General features: G+C 37.1%; 1 protein-coding gene and 1 long non-coding RNA gene across 2 annotated transcripts in view; both read right to left on the bottom strand.

Annotated features, from left to right (window-relative positions):
- LOC117314597 overlaps positions 1-18892 on the bottom strand; it is a 71397-nt gene that overhangs the window by 48367 nt on the left and 4138 nt on the right. Inside the window, exons 8-22 of the mRNA XM_033868663.1 lie at positions 17938-18147; positions 17660-17702; positions 16740-16903; positions 16020-16193; positions 15685-15894; positions 15374-15416; positions 14716-14879; positions 14187-14351; positions 12877-13089; positions 11970-12012; positions 11568-11737; positions 9037-9213; positions 8283-8492; positions 7879-7921; positions 7381-7541 (exon numbers count right to left, since the gene is read on the bottom strand). Of these exons, the coding sequence (XP_033724554.1) occupies positions 7381-7541; positions 7879-7921; positions 8283-8492; positions 9037-9213; positions 11568-11737; positions 11970-12012; positions 12877-13089; positions 14187-14351; positions 14716-14879; positions 15374-15416; positions 15685-15894; positions 16020-16193; positions 16740-16903; positions 17660-17702; positions 17938-18147 (2190 nt within the window). The remainder of the gene's footprint in view (positions 1-7380; positions 7542-7878; positions 7922-8282; positions 8493-9036; positions 9214-11567; positions 11738-11969; positions 12013-12876; positions 13090-14186; positions 14352-14715; positions 14880-15373; positions 15417-15684; positions 15895-16019; positions 16194-16739; positions 16904-17659; positions 17703-17937; positions 18148-18892) is intronic.
- LOC117344448 lies at positions 241-2741 on the bottom strand. Its single transcript, XR_004536189.1, has 3 exons — positions 2562-2741; positions 2369-2450; positions 241-660 (listed from the first exon to the last, which is right to left on the bottom strand). It is a non-coding gene; the product is annotated as an uncharacterized LOC117344448 (long non-coding RNA).

Below are 18892 nucleotides of genomic sequence, written 5' to 3'. Positions count from 1 at the left end.
AGGTACTAAAAAGGTATGAAAAAGGTACTGAAAAGGTACAAAAAAGGTATAGAAAAGTTACAGAAAAAGTATGGAAAAGGTACAGAAAAATATAAAAAGATTTTGCTTCAGAATGTTTTTTTATCCAGAAATATACTTATTAAATACATGTCTTCTAGACCAATGAATTACTATTCATAAAACATCACGGAAATCTCCTTTCACTTTGCACATTTTCTTGAAAGACTAACAAAAGCACTATTTTTCGTCCTCATGGAAAGCTTTATTTCGAATAACAGACTCCTTCCATGGATAAATGCAGCAGTCATGTACTATTACACTGTCATACTCCTGCTCCTGTACAAGGCATTATCCACTATGTTTCTTTAGTATATATTATAACTACCGTTTAATGTAAACATAAAACCAACATGTAATCAAAAATTAAGTATTTTTACTGCATAACACAGCACTCTAACTGGACTGTTATTAATACACATTGTATTGTAAACTATATAAAATGTGTTAGCTGTTTGAGGCATTGTTACACAGGAAAGAAAAAAGTCTGAAATAATGTAAATGTTCCTCTTCTGGGATCCTTTCCTTGAGATTTGACTGACAATACTGCAAGAACACTGATTTTTCCAGGAGCTGATCAGGGTTCTTCTTGGGATTGACACTCTATAGTCCATAAAAAAGAAAAGAAAACAAAACAGTTAGTGATCTATTTACATATTGTAATGCTGGTTTCGGTGTAATAACTTAATAACTAGGACAGGCTGAGAGTTAATTGGGTTATTATAATTTATTAACTAGAACACTGAAAATTTAAAGGACCCCATCAATTTCATCATGAGGCAATAAATAATCTATATCTCCCATAATCATCAAGAACCCATCTGCCTAAATCACCGAGTAATATTGGTTGGAATTATATTCAAACAAAATCTGACCTTGGCCTTTGACCAAGAGACCTTGACCTTTGGTCAGTTGACTCCATGCATTATTATAATGTTTAATTCTGACCAACTTTGCTTTAGCCCTGAAACAAAATATTTAATCAGTGAAAAAACGCAAAATTTGACCTTGACCTTGTCAGTTTACACCTAGTTTAATTCCAACTAAATTTGCTTCATCATGCCAAAACAAAATATTGATGAAAAGGAAAAAAAATTACCTTGACCTTTCAATCTAATGACCTTCATGAGCTTTGACCCTGGGTTTTGACATAATTTTGTGAACTGTACCTGGCCCATTTCGTGTAAATTTGTCAATAAATTCTAGAATTATTAGACAGCAGCAAAATTAGAGGGCTGGGAGACAGAAGTAATTACTATAGGCTAACAAACACAACTTATCATGTCAAATCAAAAAGAAGATACCCCCAGAGATATCATGTAACTGTATGATTATTATATAAATATCAATTTTATATATATCATATATACAAGACTGTTCTTTAGCCTAAGAAGGAAGAGAAAAGTGATTCCCAAATAAGGAATCACTTTTCTCTTCTTCTAGATCTTATTAATTTGAAAACAGAAGCCTAAAATGTTTCTTTTGAATAAGATCCATAAATAACTTTCTGAGAAACTTCAAAATTATAAAATTCAAAATGACAGCCTGTCAGCCATCTTGCATTGCATACAAGCTAATATATTGGGGGCGGGGATGATCAACTTAAAAGGGAAACTGATGGTGAGAGTAATCAATGTGTGTTAATTCAGCAATAAAACATTTTAAATGAATTCACATAAAATAAAAGAAGAAAGATTCTTCTAAAATTTTCCAATGGTCTATGTATAATAAATAAAATGTGCTAAAATTGTATATAGATTTTACTTTGTAGATCTATTTTAAATACGTATACTTTGACAAATTTTCAATTAGGACTTTATTTTATTGGATTTCCTTGAAATTTCACGCACACAACAAGTAACAATCCCTCTCATTTCTATATATATTTAATTTACCGTAGCCGATTCCGTAGATATTAATTGCATGTTAATTACATTTAAAAAAAAAATAGTGTTGTGCGTATAATTAGGAATAAAGAACAAAATGTTCATACTTACCATAAATTATGGTGCATGTATTCGTCTATTTCAGTAAAAAATAGTAACAAATGTACGGGAAAACATGAAAAAAATTATCAGGTAAAATAGCTGACGAATTATTGCCTACCCCAATATATAGTGGATCGAATTTCAAGAAAATCCATTGAAAAACGAAGTATATTATATATACTTTGGGACGTTCATACCAAACGCCATAAACGAAAAACGTGTATGGCCACATATATGTGTGAATCCATTTTAAATATATCATAATATTGACCCTGAATGTGAAGGATTAAAAAATAATCACTTGGCAAGCAAATTAAACTTACGATTGAAAGATGCAACATTTATAAATCGGCTGTGCGTAGGGGGCGGGTGGTCCGAGGATCATGAATGCTGGTGAATTTAGTCCTGAAACATGAAGTATTTCATATGAACATATTCACTCAATGTTGTTTAATGTATGGCGATCGCGAGAGCGACAAAATCTGCGATTCGAAGACAAATTAGAACATAACTTACCCTGATTTCATGTTGTCCGATAATTCAGTGTTTGCCGGTGAAAGGGGTATCATAAGTCGCCAAAAGCTAGACGAAATTTGATATTCTGTTCCCAGTTTGTCGATTGTATTCCGTGAGTGGGGAAATTAAATGTCGCCAATATATACCGTACTGTATATATATATAACGTGATTTTGTTCTAGGTCTAAGCTTTCATCACGTTTCCGTAAACAAACAAAATGGCCGCCACTTGTAATACAAATCTCCCGCTAAACTGAAGGGAGCGCCGCCTGGCGGTGGGTATACATGTGTATAGTAGGGCCAAGTGAACGAAGAAGAAAAATGTCGAATAAAGTTATTAGGCCGCCTACGATATCATGAGAAATCCTATCGATATTATTATTATATATATATTTTAGTTGTTGTTATATATTTTTATTTAATTATTATTATGATTACTGCAACATCGTACTCTTTCACAGTGCACATGATGGCACACATGCATAAGTGTCTGTACAGAGAAACTAACGTGTCATATGTTCTGTTATATTCTTGATACCGATAATATTGTGCACAGGTGAGATACCCAGGTAAACTGGCCAATGCAACAAATCATAGGCAGTCAGGCATGACAACGATGTAACTAATTAATTAACGCCCCAGGACACCGCTATGTCAGCAGGTGAACTGGACACTCCTCAGGTACACAGGTATTTACAAAATTCAATGAGTTCGGTACAGTAGACTGCCGCTAATTATATTCTAATTGATGCCCCGAGTATGAGGTCTTCGGTGATCAGCTTGTGTCTGACGGGGTCGGTTAACTTTTGGTGCGTGGTCCCACTTTTCGTGAGGTAGCCTACACACATGATGTGCACGTTTCAGTAACATCACTAACTAGGCTACTGTAATGCTACGAGATCAATTCTCCTGCAGATGTCCTTTGTGAATAATCTGACGATCTGGCTTATAGATATATGACCAATTGATTGTTTTGTTTAATGTGTTCACTGACAAAACATCATGTGCGCTGTTTTCAGATTAAAATGTTTATTGCAATTTACGTCATATCGAGATCATAAAAACGCTTTACTTATATGGAGTTAAATCAAAGCGTCTGAGAGTTTGGACGATCAAAATGACACAAGTGTTACACACGTGTGTTTGTTTACCGCTGGAGTTTGTGTCCAATGCGGCATAATTGTGCATGCTACTACAAGATTAATGTCAAAAGCGCAAGCATCCAGAAAATATGCGATGCACTGACAAAGACCATGCTATATTAATCCCATTGGGATGAATGAAGCTTGGGTTTTCCGGAAAATATTTTTGTAGGTGAGCGACCCATCGTCCCACGTGAAGTAAATTATATCATCATGTTCTATGTACGTACGTTTATGAACGTCTGTGTTGGGATATAACGAACTGCTTATCTTTTATAACAACTGAGTTTGTTCATGTCGTGACTTATCAATGCTAAGTTGTAATTATTCACGTCCTCTGAGCAATGATTGGTCCTCTGAGATAAAAAGATAAACTTTAAAAAAAAATGCCCCCCCCCCCCCCCCCAAAAAACGCATTTCAAGGGTGTGAATATTGTACTAAAAATGCAATAAATTAAAAGTGAATTCCTTTTTAGCCCACCATCATCAGATGGTGGGCTATTCAAATCGCCCTGCGTCCGTGGTCCGTGGTCCGTCCGTCCGTCCGTCCGTAAACAATTCTTGTTATCGCTATTTCTGAGAAAGTACTAAAGGGATCTTTCTCAAATTTCATATGTAGGTTCTCCTTGGTGCCTAGTTATGCATATTGCATTTTGGGACCGATCGGGAAACAACATGGCTGACAGGCAGCCATCTTGGATTTTGACAATTGAAGTTTGTTATCGCTATTTCTGAGAAAGAACTGAAGGGATATTTCTCAAATTTCATATTAAGGTTCCCCTTTGTGCCTAGTTATGCATATTGCATTTTGGGACCGATCGGAAAACAACATGGCCGACAGGCAGCCATCTTGGAATTTGACAATTGAAGTTTGTTATCAATATTTCTTAGAAAGTACTAAAGGGATCTTTCTCAAATTTCATATGTAGGTTCCCCTTGGTGCCTTGTTATGCATATTACATTTTGGGACCGATCGGAAAACAACATGGCCGACAGGCAGCCATCTTGGATTTTAACAATTGAAGTTTGTTATCGCTTTTTCTGAGGAAGTACTGAAGAGATCTTTCTCAAATTTCATATGTAGGTTCCCATTGGTGCTTAGTTATGCATATCGTATTTTGGAACCGATCAGAAAACAACATGGCCGACAGGCAGCCATCTTGGATTTTGACAATTGAAGTTTGGTATCGCTATTTCTGAGAAAGTACTAAAGGGATCTTTCTCAATTTTCATATGTAGGTTCCCCTTGGTGCCTAGTTATGCATATTACATTTTGGGACCGATCGGAAAACAACATGGCCGACAGGCAGCCATCTTGGTTTTTGACAATTGAAGTTTGGTATCGCTATTTCTGAGAAAGTACTGAAGGGATCTTTCTCAAATTTCATATGTAGGTTCCCCTTGGTGCCTTGTTATGCATATTGCATTTTGGGACCGATCACCAAATAACATGGCCGACAGGCAGCCATCTTGGATTTTAACAATTGAAGTTTGTTATCGCTTTTTCTGAGGAAGTACTGAAGAGATCTTTCTCAAATTTCATATGTAGGTTCCCCTTGGTGCTTAGTTATGCATATCGCATTTTGGAACCGATCAGAAAACAACATGGCCGACAGGCAGCCATCTTGGATTTTGACAATTGAAGTTTGTTATCGCTATTTCTGAGAAAGTACTAAAGGGATCTTTCTCAAATGTCGTATGTAGGTTCCCCTTGGTGCCTAGTTATGCATATCGCATTTTGGAACCGATCGGAAAGCAAGATGGCCGACAGGCAGCCATCTTGGATTTTGACAATTGAAGTTTGGTATCAAGATTTCTCAGAAAGAACTGAAGGAATCTTTCTCAATTTTCATATGTAGGTTCTCATTGGTCCGTCGTATTGCATTTTTGGACCAATCTGAAAACATTGTCGACAGACAACCATTATAGCCAAATCTCAAATGTCATATATAAGTTTCCCTTGTTTAAAAAGCACTGGAGGGATGTTTCTCAATTTATACAGATTAGTAAGAGGAAGGGAAAAAAAGAGAAAAGATCAATCTAACATGGAACCTATTAAGATCATTCAATGGTGGGCGCAAAGATCCCTCTGGGATCTCTTGTTTAATTTTAAATCTATATGTATGTTATTTATCAAAATATTTTTGATGCCTCTCTGGAATGAAAAATTTATCTATGCATGGACAATTCAACACACATTTCGGATTCCAATCACCTGTTACCTAGCTTACCTGTTGTTGAGGTCTTCTAAAGGCGATTCGCCTCTCTGACCCATCACAAATTCCCTACAGTTCACTGATAATTGTATTTTAATCAATTGTATGTACATTATTAAATTAAGATTTCCATTTAAATGGGGATTGAGCTTATATTGATTGAATTACCTGTAATAGAATTTCACTGTCACTGTCTTGTATAATTATTTGTGATTACATTTACAGTAATTATTATGTGTCATAAGCAAACATAAGATTTATTTAGTAATCTTATGGTTGTCCAGAAAAGATACAGACAAGTTTTGCTAAAAATTATCAGTCTTTTAAGATGTTGTAAATATTTTCTAAGTCCAGAAAAGGTACAAAAAAGTTATACCCGAAATTTTCAAAGTCCAGAAAAGGTACAAAAAAGTTATACATGCAATTTTCTAAGTCCAGCAAAGTTTTGCTAAAATTAATCAATCTTTTCAGATGTTGTAAATATTTTCTAAGTCCAGAAAAGGTACAAAAAAGGTATACCTCAAATTTTCAAAGTCCAGAAAAGGTACAAAAAAGTTATACCTCAAATTTTCAAAGTCCAGAAAAGGTACAAAAAAGTTATACCTCAAATTTTCTAAGTCCAGAAAAGTTACACAAAGTTATACCTGAAATTTTCTAAGTCCAGAAAAGGTACAAAAAAGTTATACCTGAAATTTTCTAAGTCTAGAAAGGTACAAAAAAGTTACATCTAAAATTGTCTAAGTCCAAAAAAGTTATCAAAAGTTACATTCATTAATTCTAAGTTTTCAAAAAGGTACAAAAAAGTTATAACTTTTTTGTACCTTTTGAAAAAGGTACAGAAAAGGTACTAAAAAGGTACTAAAAAGTTATAACTTTTTATACCTTTTTTTGGTATGGGAAACCACAACCGGTGGTGGTTTGAATGGTTTAATAAACTAGTTTAGGTTTATCAGAAACAAATGAATGAACCGGTTTCAGTTTAAATGTGGTTTGAAACTGGTTTACTCAACAAATGGAAAGTTTACAGAACCGGTTCGAAACTAAAACTGGTTTTAGGAGAACAAATTCGCCCTAAGTACTGATATAAAGTAAAAGTTACAGATGATCCACTTTTGAATCTTTATCCTCCAAACTCTTGTCAAGTAAGGACTAATAAAGTAAGTACTAAAAGTAAGCGAGGGATACAGATCATACAGCTTTAAATCCGTATCCTTTAAACTATTGTCAAATTAGGACTAATAAAGTAAGTGCTAAAGTAAGTAAAGGATAGAGATGATCCAGTTTTGAAACAGTATCCTCCAAACTCTTGTCTAATAAGGACTAATAAAGTAAGCACTAAAAGTAAGTAAAGGATAGAGATGATCCAGTTTTGAATCAGTATCCTCCAAACTCTTGTCTAATAAGGACTAATAAAGTAAGCACTTAAGTAAGTAAAGGATACAGATTATCTGTGATGAGTACCTTGTATGTAGTAGTCCTTATCCCATGTACACAGAGGTTTGGGCAGTCTGGTGTTGTCTAACACAACAACCACCAGATCACAACTTCCAGCGTCAAAACACACGCTTACATTCAACGACACAAGGAAGTCTTGTTCATGGTAGAAATCATAGACTTGATAGCTGAAACAGAACCATTGATGTTTTAAGACTATGTTATCAACTTGGTTGTATGACCTTTTGATATACATATGTTTGCATTCTTTGATTACTTTAAATATGATTATAATATCAATATATAATTTGTCAGTCCAAGAATAAAATTATAATATGTAAATAACTACAAATTACTCTTAAGACTAAATAAACATCTATTTTACAGACAAAACTGTCGAACACTCAAAGTCAACATAAATCGACCAATTCTATATTCAAATCTTAGATCAGTCCCTGACCCTAATTCAAAGAATACCATACATCTATATACAAATAGCTATTTTATCATCCTTTTAAATCTTACTCAAGTCGGATAACTCCAGCCATCCAGAAATGCTCAATGACATCTGAAAGAAAACAGCAAATAAATGAACGTCATATAATGATTTTTCATCTTTACTTTTCATTCAATAGATGTATCTGGGTTTTTTCTCAGGAAAGGAGGACTATGTCCAGATTCCTGATTCCAATATCTAACAAGGTAATAATAATCTATCTTATTGTTAACCTCTCATTATTTATGTTATTTGCAGAAATATAAAGTCGAACATTGTATCCAATCACAGATGATGTTACATGCCTACTACAATTGTGTCCAATCACAGAATGTGCTACTTGCCAACTGCTTTGCATTCAATCATAGTGTTATTATCATAATGTTATTTTCTGACTCCTTTTGCTTACCCAATTTGTATGTTATTTACTTACCCCCATCACGGCCAATCAATGACACTACTCGTTGGAAGTTGTCTATGCCAATAGTCATCTCCTCTCTACAGGGGTCGATGTCTATAAACGTGTGGAATGACCTGTCCACTAGATCGCTGTAGATGCAGCATTCGTGTTTGGTACAGTCGGTGCTCAGATGACACGATGTTGAGTTTGAGAGGGTTGGTAGGTCCACAGTCTTAGTACAAGCTGGAAACAAGACATGAACATTTCATTACAATGTTAACTTTCTGGATCTCCCACATAAACAATTGTATGTATTGTATTGCATTATATTGTTTTACAATTTGAGTCATTAAGGGGGAAACAACACCAGATTGAAACGACATCCACAGATAGAAAGTAATGTGACATTGAATTCTAAATAAAATGTTGAAAGATAAAAACTCTAAAAATAATTTATATCAACTAGTTACAGAACACATTATATTTTATTGTATAGTCCAATTTGCACTCAACTCCAATAAGTGTCATGGAATATGTCTCAAGATATTGTTTCTTTGTTTAAACAAACAATCAAGCATAGTTGTATAGGATACATGTTGATGAGAATTCAGGACATTCATTGGAATAACACTCAACAAATAATTACATTAATAACCAATGTGCCCAGTATAAGTACACTTAGCATTTACTAATAGAATACATTCCCAATGACATTTCAAATATTCATTTCAAGATTTATGAAAGAGATCGAGATAGTTTTGTGTGCCTCACTCAGACATAGACCTACATTTAAACCAGCCAGACCCATCTGTTGATTTGTAGATACTGTCTGATCGATCACATGTGGGCAACAGCAGGTGTCCGGACTGTCCCAGATAGTCCAGTAGGTGAGCTGCCACATGTGGCACCAGGGGTCGTGACATAGTGTACTGGTTTTCTGCCAGCCAATCATTGAGGGAGAAACCTAAAGAGATTCACAGGTTATTTTACATGGAGTTCATGTCAAACATACAAAACAAGAAACAGCGACGTAACATAACTGGCTTAGTATAAAGCAATAATGCTTTTTATTTCTTAAACATTTTGCAGTTTTCACAATTTTTCCAATATTATATTAAGTACTTCATATTTTCCATTTCCAAGAATTATTTACTGGAACAATATGAAGACACTTCAAAGAAATTGTGCTAATATGATAAAAAAAATTGTTATTCATTTAATTAGCATTTATTTAGTAAAATTTTTTAATGCTGACAAACTCTGGGTCAATAAAGCATAACATTTATTAGTTTGAATTACATAGAACTAACTATTATTTAATTATTACATCCAAAATGTTGCTTTGATTCAACAACATTCTCTCCATGCAATGGGATGATAAGAGAAAAAACAAAATACTAACTTAACATACATAAATACTTTTTATTTAACATGACCTTCCTGGGGAGGAATATCCTTGGTGACATGTCATATTTGAGGAGTATCCTCGGTGACATGACCTACACGGGTAGAAGTATCCTTGGTGATATGACCTACATGGGGAGAAGTATCCTTGGTGACATGACCTACCTAGGGAGAAGTATCCTTGGTGATATGACCTACATGGGGAGAAGTATCCTTGGTGACATGACCTACATGGGGAGAAGTGTCCATGGTGACATGACCTACCTAAGGAAAAGTATCCACGGTGACATGACCTACTTGGGGAGAAGTATCCTTGGTGACATGACCTACACAGGGAGAAGTATCCATGGTGATATGACCTACATGGGGAGAAGTATCCACGGTGACATGACCTACATGAAGAGAAGTATCCTTGGTGACATGACCTACCTGGGGAGAAGTAACCACGGTGACATGACCTACCTGGGGAGAAGTATCCACGGTGACATGACCTACACGGGGAGAAGTATCCACGGTGACATGACCTACCTAGGGAGAAGTATCCACGGTGACATGACCTACACGGGGAGAAGTATCCACGGTGACATGACCTACCTGGAGAGAAGTATCCACGGTGACATGACCTACCTGGGGAGAAGTATCCACGGTGACATGACCTACACGGGGAGAAGTATCCACGGTGACATGACCTACCTGGGGAGAAGTATCCACGGTGACATGACCTACCTAGGGAGAAGTATCCTTGGTGATATGACCTACATGGGGAGAAGTATCCTTGGTGACATGACCTACCTAAGGAAAAGTATCCACGGTGACATGACCTACACGGGGAGAAGTATCCATGGTGATATGACCTACATGGGGAGAAGTATCCTTGGTGACATGACCTACATAGGGAGAAGTATCCATGGTGACATGACCTACACGGGGAGAAGTAGCCATGGTGACATGACCTACCTTGGGAGAAGTGTCCTTGGTGACATGACCTACCTTGGGAGAAGTGTCCTTGGTGACATGACCTACCTAGGGAGAAGTATCCTTGGTGACATGACCTACCTAGGGAGAAGTATCCTTGGTGATATGACCTACATGGGGAGAAGTGTCCATGGTGACATGACCTACCTGGGGAGAAGTATCCTTGGTGATATGACCTACACGGGGAGAAGTATCCTTGGTGACATGACCTACATAGGGAGAAGTGTCCATGGTGACATGACCTACATAGGGAGAAGTATCCTTGGTGACATGACCTACCTGGGGAGAAGTATCCTTGGTGACATGACCTACATAGGGAGAAGTGTCCATGGTGACATGACCTACACGGGGAGAAGTATCCATGGTGATATGACCTACATGGGGAGAAGTATCCTTGGTGACATGACCTACATAGGGAGAAGTATCCATGGTGACATGACCTACCTGGGGAGAAGTAGCCATGGTGACATGACCTACCTTGGGAGAAGTGTCCTTGGTGACATGACCTACCTTGGGAGAAGTGTCCTTGGTGACATGACCTACCTAGGGAGAAGTATCCTTGGTGACATGACCTACCTAGGGAGAAGTATCCTTGGTGATATGACCTACATGGGGAGAAGTGTCCATGGTGACATGACCTACCTGGGGAGAAGTATCCTTGGTGACATGACCTACCTGGGGAGAAGTATCCTTGGTGACATGACCTACATAAGGAGAAGTGTCCATGGTGACATGACCTACATAGGGAGAAGTATCCATGGTGACATGACCTACCTGGGGAGAAGTATCCTTGGTGACATGACCTACCTGGGGAGAAGTATCCATGGTGACATGACCTACCTGGGGAGAAGTATCCTTGGTGACATGACCTACCTGGGGAGAAGTGTCCTTGGTGACATGACCTACCTGGGGAGAAGTATCCATGGTGACATGACCTACCTGGAGAGAAGTAGTCCTGATTCCACAGACAGATGGGTTTGGGGAGTAACGTGTTATTGAACACAACATGGATGTCTGAACACTGGGGGGAAGCTGATTCCCAACAGTTGCTGACATTCAAGTTCATCAGGTACATCCTCTCGTTGTCATAGAGATCCTCAATGACGAAGCTGGCAATAGGTAACAGGATTTGTATTTAACATCAGAATTATAGCAAGCACATCAATTTATTATAAAAAACAAACACAGATACAAAACAAACCAACTGTAAACTACAAGAAAATACTCTAAGGGATAGGAATTACAGGGTAATTCTGATTCATAGAATTATATATTATTTTCATAATGGACCAACTCCGCAGCATCTAGCTATATAAAGCAATGACTTATTTCTGTACTTACTCAATTCTGATTATCCCCTCCATCCAGAACTTCTGTGGTGAACCTGCATGATAAATAATGTTTTCATGTTATTAGTTATAAAAGGCCCAATCGGCCTGTATATACCTTATTTGCGACTAATGCAAATTTACAGTTGATGTAAATCAAGAACAGTTTGTATGCATGCATTCCTGTCAAAAGCAGAAAAAGACAACCTATCTCTCGATGTCAACAGTATTGCAATACCTGGAGTTAGATAAACCAGATTTCTCTGACTGATGTTCAACTCCAAACTCATATTCATACATGAAAAATACCCCTAAAAATACATTTTCAAATGCACTTATTAAACATCCTGGGAGATCTGTCCCATAATGCTTTTGCATCTTTACCGATAACTTATCCAATCAACTTGAGTATGGTTTGATAGTGTATGGATTCATGCACATCTTACTTGAAGATAAACGAATCAATCCACAATCATGGATTATATCTTGCATATAGAGCTATCAAAACCACCCGCATTGAAAGCCTGTATGTAGAAACAAATGAACCCTCCTTTGAAGACTGCCGAGCAAACTTGTCATAATTTGCAGCTCAACAATCTCATCCCACCAACCCTGCATTCAATCCAGTATTCAATCCTAATTATGAAGGTATTTTCACTCAAAATGAATTTTTTGGCATTTGGATTGCTTACTAATCTGAATATCACCTTTTCAAACTTTTCACCTAGCAAAATATCTGCCATACCACTGTGGAGAATTACCAAAAAATGCTATTTGCATATCCATTGTTCAGATGTTTTGTTGTTCAAACGTATTGTTGGGATATGCATTGTTTAGATGTGTTGTTGTCCAGATGTGTTGTTGGGATATGCATTGTTCAGAAATGCGCTTCATATTTAATAGATTAAAGTTACACTTACCAAGGATTTCACTGGACAGCGTAGTATTGTATACGATGTTCTCTATACTGATGCTGAGGCGGGACTCACAGGGATCAAGGTTGATGTAGGTACTGAACCGTCGGTGTATGAAGTCAACTTCCATACAACAAGCCGCACCCATACATGTATCCAGTAGGTTACAGGTAATCTTGGTCGGGGTCAAGGTCGGAAGGCCACTAACCCAGGCACAACCTACAACATATTTCATTTTATGTCAATTACACCAGGTATTTTCCTCCAATATATACAAAAAATTTATTTCAAAACTTTTAGCATTCCAACCAACACTGCTTAGAGTATTACTAATCTGGAGAGCTAGTAATGGAATCTGTCCAGCAATGGAAACAATACCGTAAATTCAGGGGGCAAGTCAGAACTGACCCGCAGATCCCAAACATAGTAGCACTACTGACCTACAGTCTAAGTCTGAAGCACAAGGCATAGAGTCTGGACAGACTAACAAAAAATTTACTATTACTACTTTTGACTTTCTAACGGTTTGTACTAGTCAGAAGAGTGAATAGCAAACTAGCTAATACCATGACCTGATATCTATCCCAAGACACATGCCTGTAGGACTAGCTGTGGGGTCAAGGGAACACTGAAAGAATGTCCATCCCTTTTACTACTGACCCGATGTCCAGCCTGTAGGACTGGCCGTGGGGTCAAGGGGACACTGAATGTCCGTCCCTATTACTACTGACCTGATGTCCAGCCTGTAGGACTGGCCGTGGGGTCAAGGGGACACTGACAGAATGTCCGTCCCTATTACTACTGACCTGATGTCCAGCCTGTAGAATTGGCCGTGGGGTCAAGGGGACACTGAATGTCATTCCCTATAACTACTGACCTGATGTCCAGCCTGTAAATTAGCCGTGGGGTCAAGGGGACACTGACAGAATGTCTGTCCCTATTACTATACTGACCTGATGTCCAGCCTGTAGGACTGGCCGCGGGGTCAAGGGGACACTGAATGTCCGTCCCTATAACTACTGACCTGATGTCCAGCCTGTAGGACTAGCCGCGGGGTCAAGGGGACACTGAAAGAATGTCCATCCCTTTTACTACTGACCTGATGTCCAGCCTGTAGGACTAGCCGCGGGGTCAAGGGGACACTGAATGTCCGTCCCTATTACTACTGACCTGATGTCCAGCCTGTAGAATTGGCCATGGGGTCAAGGGGACACTGACAGAATGTCCGTCCCTATTACTACTGACCTGATGTCCAGCCTGTAGAATTGGCCGTGGGGTCAAGGGGACACTGAATGTCCGTCCCTATTACTACTGACCTGATGTCCAGCCTGTAGAATTGGCCGTGGGGTCAAGGGAACACTGTGTCTGTCTGGTGTAGGCAGCTAGACCTGTCTCCTCCATCAACTGCCATACCATGCTGTCCTCTAGGTCTGTCTTATCAGAGACACTTCTATCAGATAGCCAGGAAAACACTGAGAAATCTGAAACAAAAATATAGGAGACTTAAACAAGATCAAAATTACTGAATCTGATGTGAAACTAGAACTGTAAGCCGAGTGTAAAAGTTTAGTACCGTATTTATCCTCAAATAACCCCCCTCCCCTAGTGTAAAAGTTAAGTACTGCATTTATCCTCAAATTAACCCCTCCTCTTGTGTAAAAATTTAGTACCATATTTATCTTCCAATAAGCCCCAACCTTTGGAGTAAAAGTTTAGTACCATATTTATCCTCCAATAAGCCCCAATCCCTAGAGTAAAAATTTAGTACCATATTTATCCTCCAATAAGCCCCCTCCCTAGCTAAGTTTAGTATTACACAAGCGACCTATCTGACTAGTATCTCACCATCAATCCTGTACTCTGTACCCCAATCACATGTCTGTTTCCTGAGCAGATTGTTGACCATGATCGGGATGATAACATCACAGACTTGTCCAGCCTCATAACACAGACTTAGATTCAAGTTGATCAGGAATGCTTTCTCCTCATACAGGTTGTCTATATTAAAACTATAAAACAGAATTAATATACATACATGTAAATTTTAATACATTCAGTGTAAATACAAATTAAAACTTAAATAAAGACTTTCTGTAACAGATATACTCCATTTATTTAAATATTTTATATTCTAATTGAAATCTAAATTTTTTTTTAAATAGCATTCGTCTCCATCCCTTATACAGTCATACTATGTTATCCCAATCTCTGATCATTTGAAGACCATGCATGCTTAACTCAAACAAAAAATTCAGTTCTAAAAGCAAAATTTCTGTGTGAAATGTACCACCTGGAATATTCGAGATATTGTGAAGCTTTTAGCATGGCCCTTCTGCCTTCGAGATAACAAGGTTTGGCAGCACTTCTTTTGATTTATATATGTTCATAGATATGTAGTCATGTTAATGTCTCTATAAGCCCCTCTACTAGGAGTAATACCCTTGGTTACAAATCACAACTAAACCTGGTAGATTACATGACAAAAAAGCCCAACAGTACATACTCTAGTCTGAAAACACCATACAAGTCCATGGTCTGATTTGTTCCTGAAATGTACAGACAAAACCAGATGTAAACATCAGGATTTACACAGTCATTTATAAATGACAAATATCTGTCTATTAATTCAATTGATCAAAGTGAATCACAAAAAACTTGAAATCAATTTCATCCTCTCTTGTCTTGTTTCCATGTTAACAGTTTAACTTCATAATAGAATCTTTCAATTTTAAATAATCATTTACCATTAATAAACCTAAAAAGCACCTCACAAATCTTTTGATTGTATTATTTTTGGGCCTCAGCTATACCTACCCCAGTTGTAGTTGAACAAGGCAACGGTGAAGGTCAGTTTCTCAATAGTAACTGTCAAAGTGAAGTTACATGGGTCCAGTTCGACCACTGTTTGAATTGTGGTGTCCAGTTGAGTAACCTCTGTGCAGCAGTCCACAGTTCCACAGGTGGAGGGCAAGTAACAATGGATGTTGTCATCAGGTAGAGGTGTCTTGTAGTCTACACCACATTCTACAGGAACAAAAAGGTTAAAGGTCAACAGGTGGGAAGGCTGTATCTAACTCGCAGTCTCTAGACACTATTAGTTTCCCTTATCAAGTTAATGTATTATTTACAGTTGTTCTATCAAGACTTACCATCCTTCCAGCCATCTATGTGTGGTGAGTAGGGCTCTAGGCTGCGGTCACAAACATTCTCCTGAAGGTAAACAGCAATTCCAAGATCTTCCTTTAGTAACGAGACGTACAATGCAGAAAGGGAATTAGCCAGGTTCTGGCCTTTATCATTGGCCCAGTTGGTCAATGAGAAATCTGGAAAAAAAACGAAACAAAAGATTTTACAGTACCTGTTATTCAAAATAGTCCAATGTCAAGTCATCAGAAAAATACAAAAATAATACATTGAATGAAAATCAACCTTAGTAATATTTGTCTATATTTACATTTACACTGCAGCCTCACTATATAACTTTACCAAGCTCACTTGGAAGTTATGAGTCCATAACTTCCAAATCTTTATTATGACGTCATTATTATAGTGACGTCATAACTGTCACGTCGGCGATAACGAAAGATGGCTGTTGAAAAGGCTGTTCCGTCTTTGACGATAATAAAATAAATTTGCCTTTGTCCAGTTGGCATTCATCAGCCCATAACTTCCAAATGAAAGCAGTTCAATGCTTAAATAATCAGTTTCTGTAAAAGAGACATTAACTTATCAAGATTATAGTAACGTTTTCCTGTAACTATGTAGAGTAAGAAAAAAGAAATATTCCCTAGAGAGTTTATCTCCAAAAATGTCATAGAGACAGTTTGAATAGTCATTACCATATTGAAATTTACTAATAAATAACTCACTAGGATCCATGAAGCCTGTGTACCACTGACAGGGCTTCTTGATGAGAGCAGTGTCCTTAAATATTTCGGTGACAAACTCGCAGGGCTGGGATGTTTCCAGACAGGCGCTGATGTTTAAATCTATAAGATACTTCCTGTCCTGTACCAGGTCATACAGTACAAAGCTGTGGAGTAACAAGGGAGGTAATTGATAAAGAAAAAGTACATCAGTCACAAGGGAGATAATTGATAAAGAAAAAGTACATCAGTCACAAGGGAGATAATTGATAAAGAAAAAGTATATCAGTCACAAGGGAGATAATTGATAAAGAAAAAGTACATCAGTCACAAGGGAGATAATTGATAAAAAAAAAGTACATCAGTCACAAGGGAGATAATTGATAAAAAAAAGTACATCAGTCACAAGGGAGATAATTGATAAAGAAAAAGTACATGTCACAAGGGAGATAATTTATATTCGAAACATAGATCAGTAATATAGGAGATAATTATTGTAGAGATCATTCACAAAAGGGGTCATTATTGTGTACAAAATGTAGCTCAGTCACAAGGGAGATAATCTTCAGCTGGGATCAATATCATAAAGGCAGTATTTATCAAACTGTGAAGATGGTTAATTAAAAGGAAGAAAATTATTCTTGGTATTTTCAGGATCAGTCACATGAGAAATTAATTGGATTGCTTTTAACATAAGAGCAAAATTTTGGTGTGAAGCTTTCCAATATCCCAAGAGGTTTTCATGAACAAAACATGGCCATTACTGGAGATACACTCTCCGAGATAAACATTAGGCAATATTATGCTAGGTAGCAAAGGGCAATAACTCTGTAAAGTGTGGGCTAACAAACCAGATTTTATTCTGTACTCCAGTATATTTTTTATCATTGTGGTAAAAGGAACAAAAATTGAATTTCACTTACTCAATTCTGATAAAACCTTTCAAATAGAAGTGATCCCATGCACCTGCAAAATGTGTATAATATTATGGTACAATGCAGTGAAACAAAGAAGAGAAAAAAAATTGTTCCTTCAAATTTCATTGTTTTGAAATAGAGATTCATTTAAGTAAATTAACTCAAGTATACATCAACATGTGAGACTGAAGCTTTAAATCACTTTTCACAATTCAAAGGTCATATAAAAAAATTGACTTATGCAATGTAATTATAAGTTAAAGATAAAACATTATCCAACCCACCAAATGGATAGTCAAAGAGTGTAATGTTCTTGTAGTAACGGTCGATGTTGATGCTGAGTTTGGATTCACAGGAACTGATGTCGACAGAAGCAACAAAGTTGCGACTAATCCTGCTGACGTTCATACAACAATCGAATGAGGTACAGTCAGATTTGAGTCGGCAGCTCATGTGTGAAGGCAGCGTGGATACAGCTGTGGTCAAACCACAGTCTACAATACAAACATATACTTTATACATTGTCTACAACACCAACATATACTTTATACATTGTCTACAACACCAACATATACTTTATACATTAAATGTCTACAATACAAACATATACTTTATACATTAATTGTGTACAACACCAACACATACTTTATACATTTATTAATGGTATCTATTACACTGACCCCATTATGGGTCAAACCCGGAACCTCTGTCTTACCTTGTCTTGCGCCCAATTAATCATGCTAAAGAATTTCTCTCTAGACAAGTGGTATGTAATGCGACTAGTATTTACCAGGGTTACATACTTCACCTTCAGAGAAGAACTCGCGCAATGTTTACAATTACAGTGATATGAAAGGCGAAGTAGACTTCCCAAGTCCCTACAAAGGCTCCAATATATATTTCAATACCTCTGCTAGGGATCAAATCCAAGAAGTCCGGCTTACTATTTTATGTTGAATTGATCCTATAAATTATTCTGTACCTATCCATCAGAATTGTTATACTCTATTGACCAGGAATAACCTCATATCCAGCTGTCTCATTTTTTACCTTTAACCTTACCCTGTACCCATCTGTCTGATTTTTATGCTGTATTGACCTTCAACCTTAAAATATACCCAAATGTCTGATTTTTTATTCTGTATTGACCTTTAACCTTACCCTGTACTCATCTGTCTGATTTTTATGCTGTATTGACCTTCAACCTTAAAATATACCCAAATGTCTGATTTTTTATTC

This window comes from Pecten maximus, chromosome 16, assembly GCF_902652985.1.
Source record: "Pecten maximus chromosome 16, xPecMax1.1, whole genome shotgun sequence".
In the NCBI taxonomy this organism is placed as follows: domain Eukaryota; kingdom Metazoa; phylum Mollusca; class Bivalvia; order Pectinida; family Pectinidae; genus Pecten; species Pecten maximus.
The sequence above is the reverse complement of the archived record's forward strand: the minus strand, read 5'-3'. Positions and strand labels throughout refer to the sequence as shown.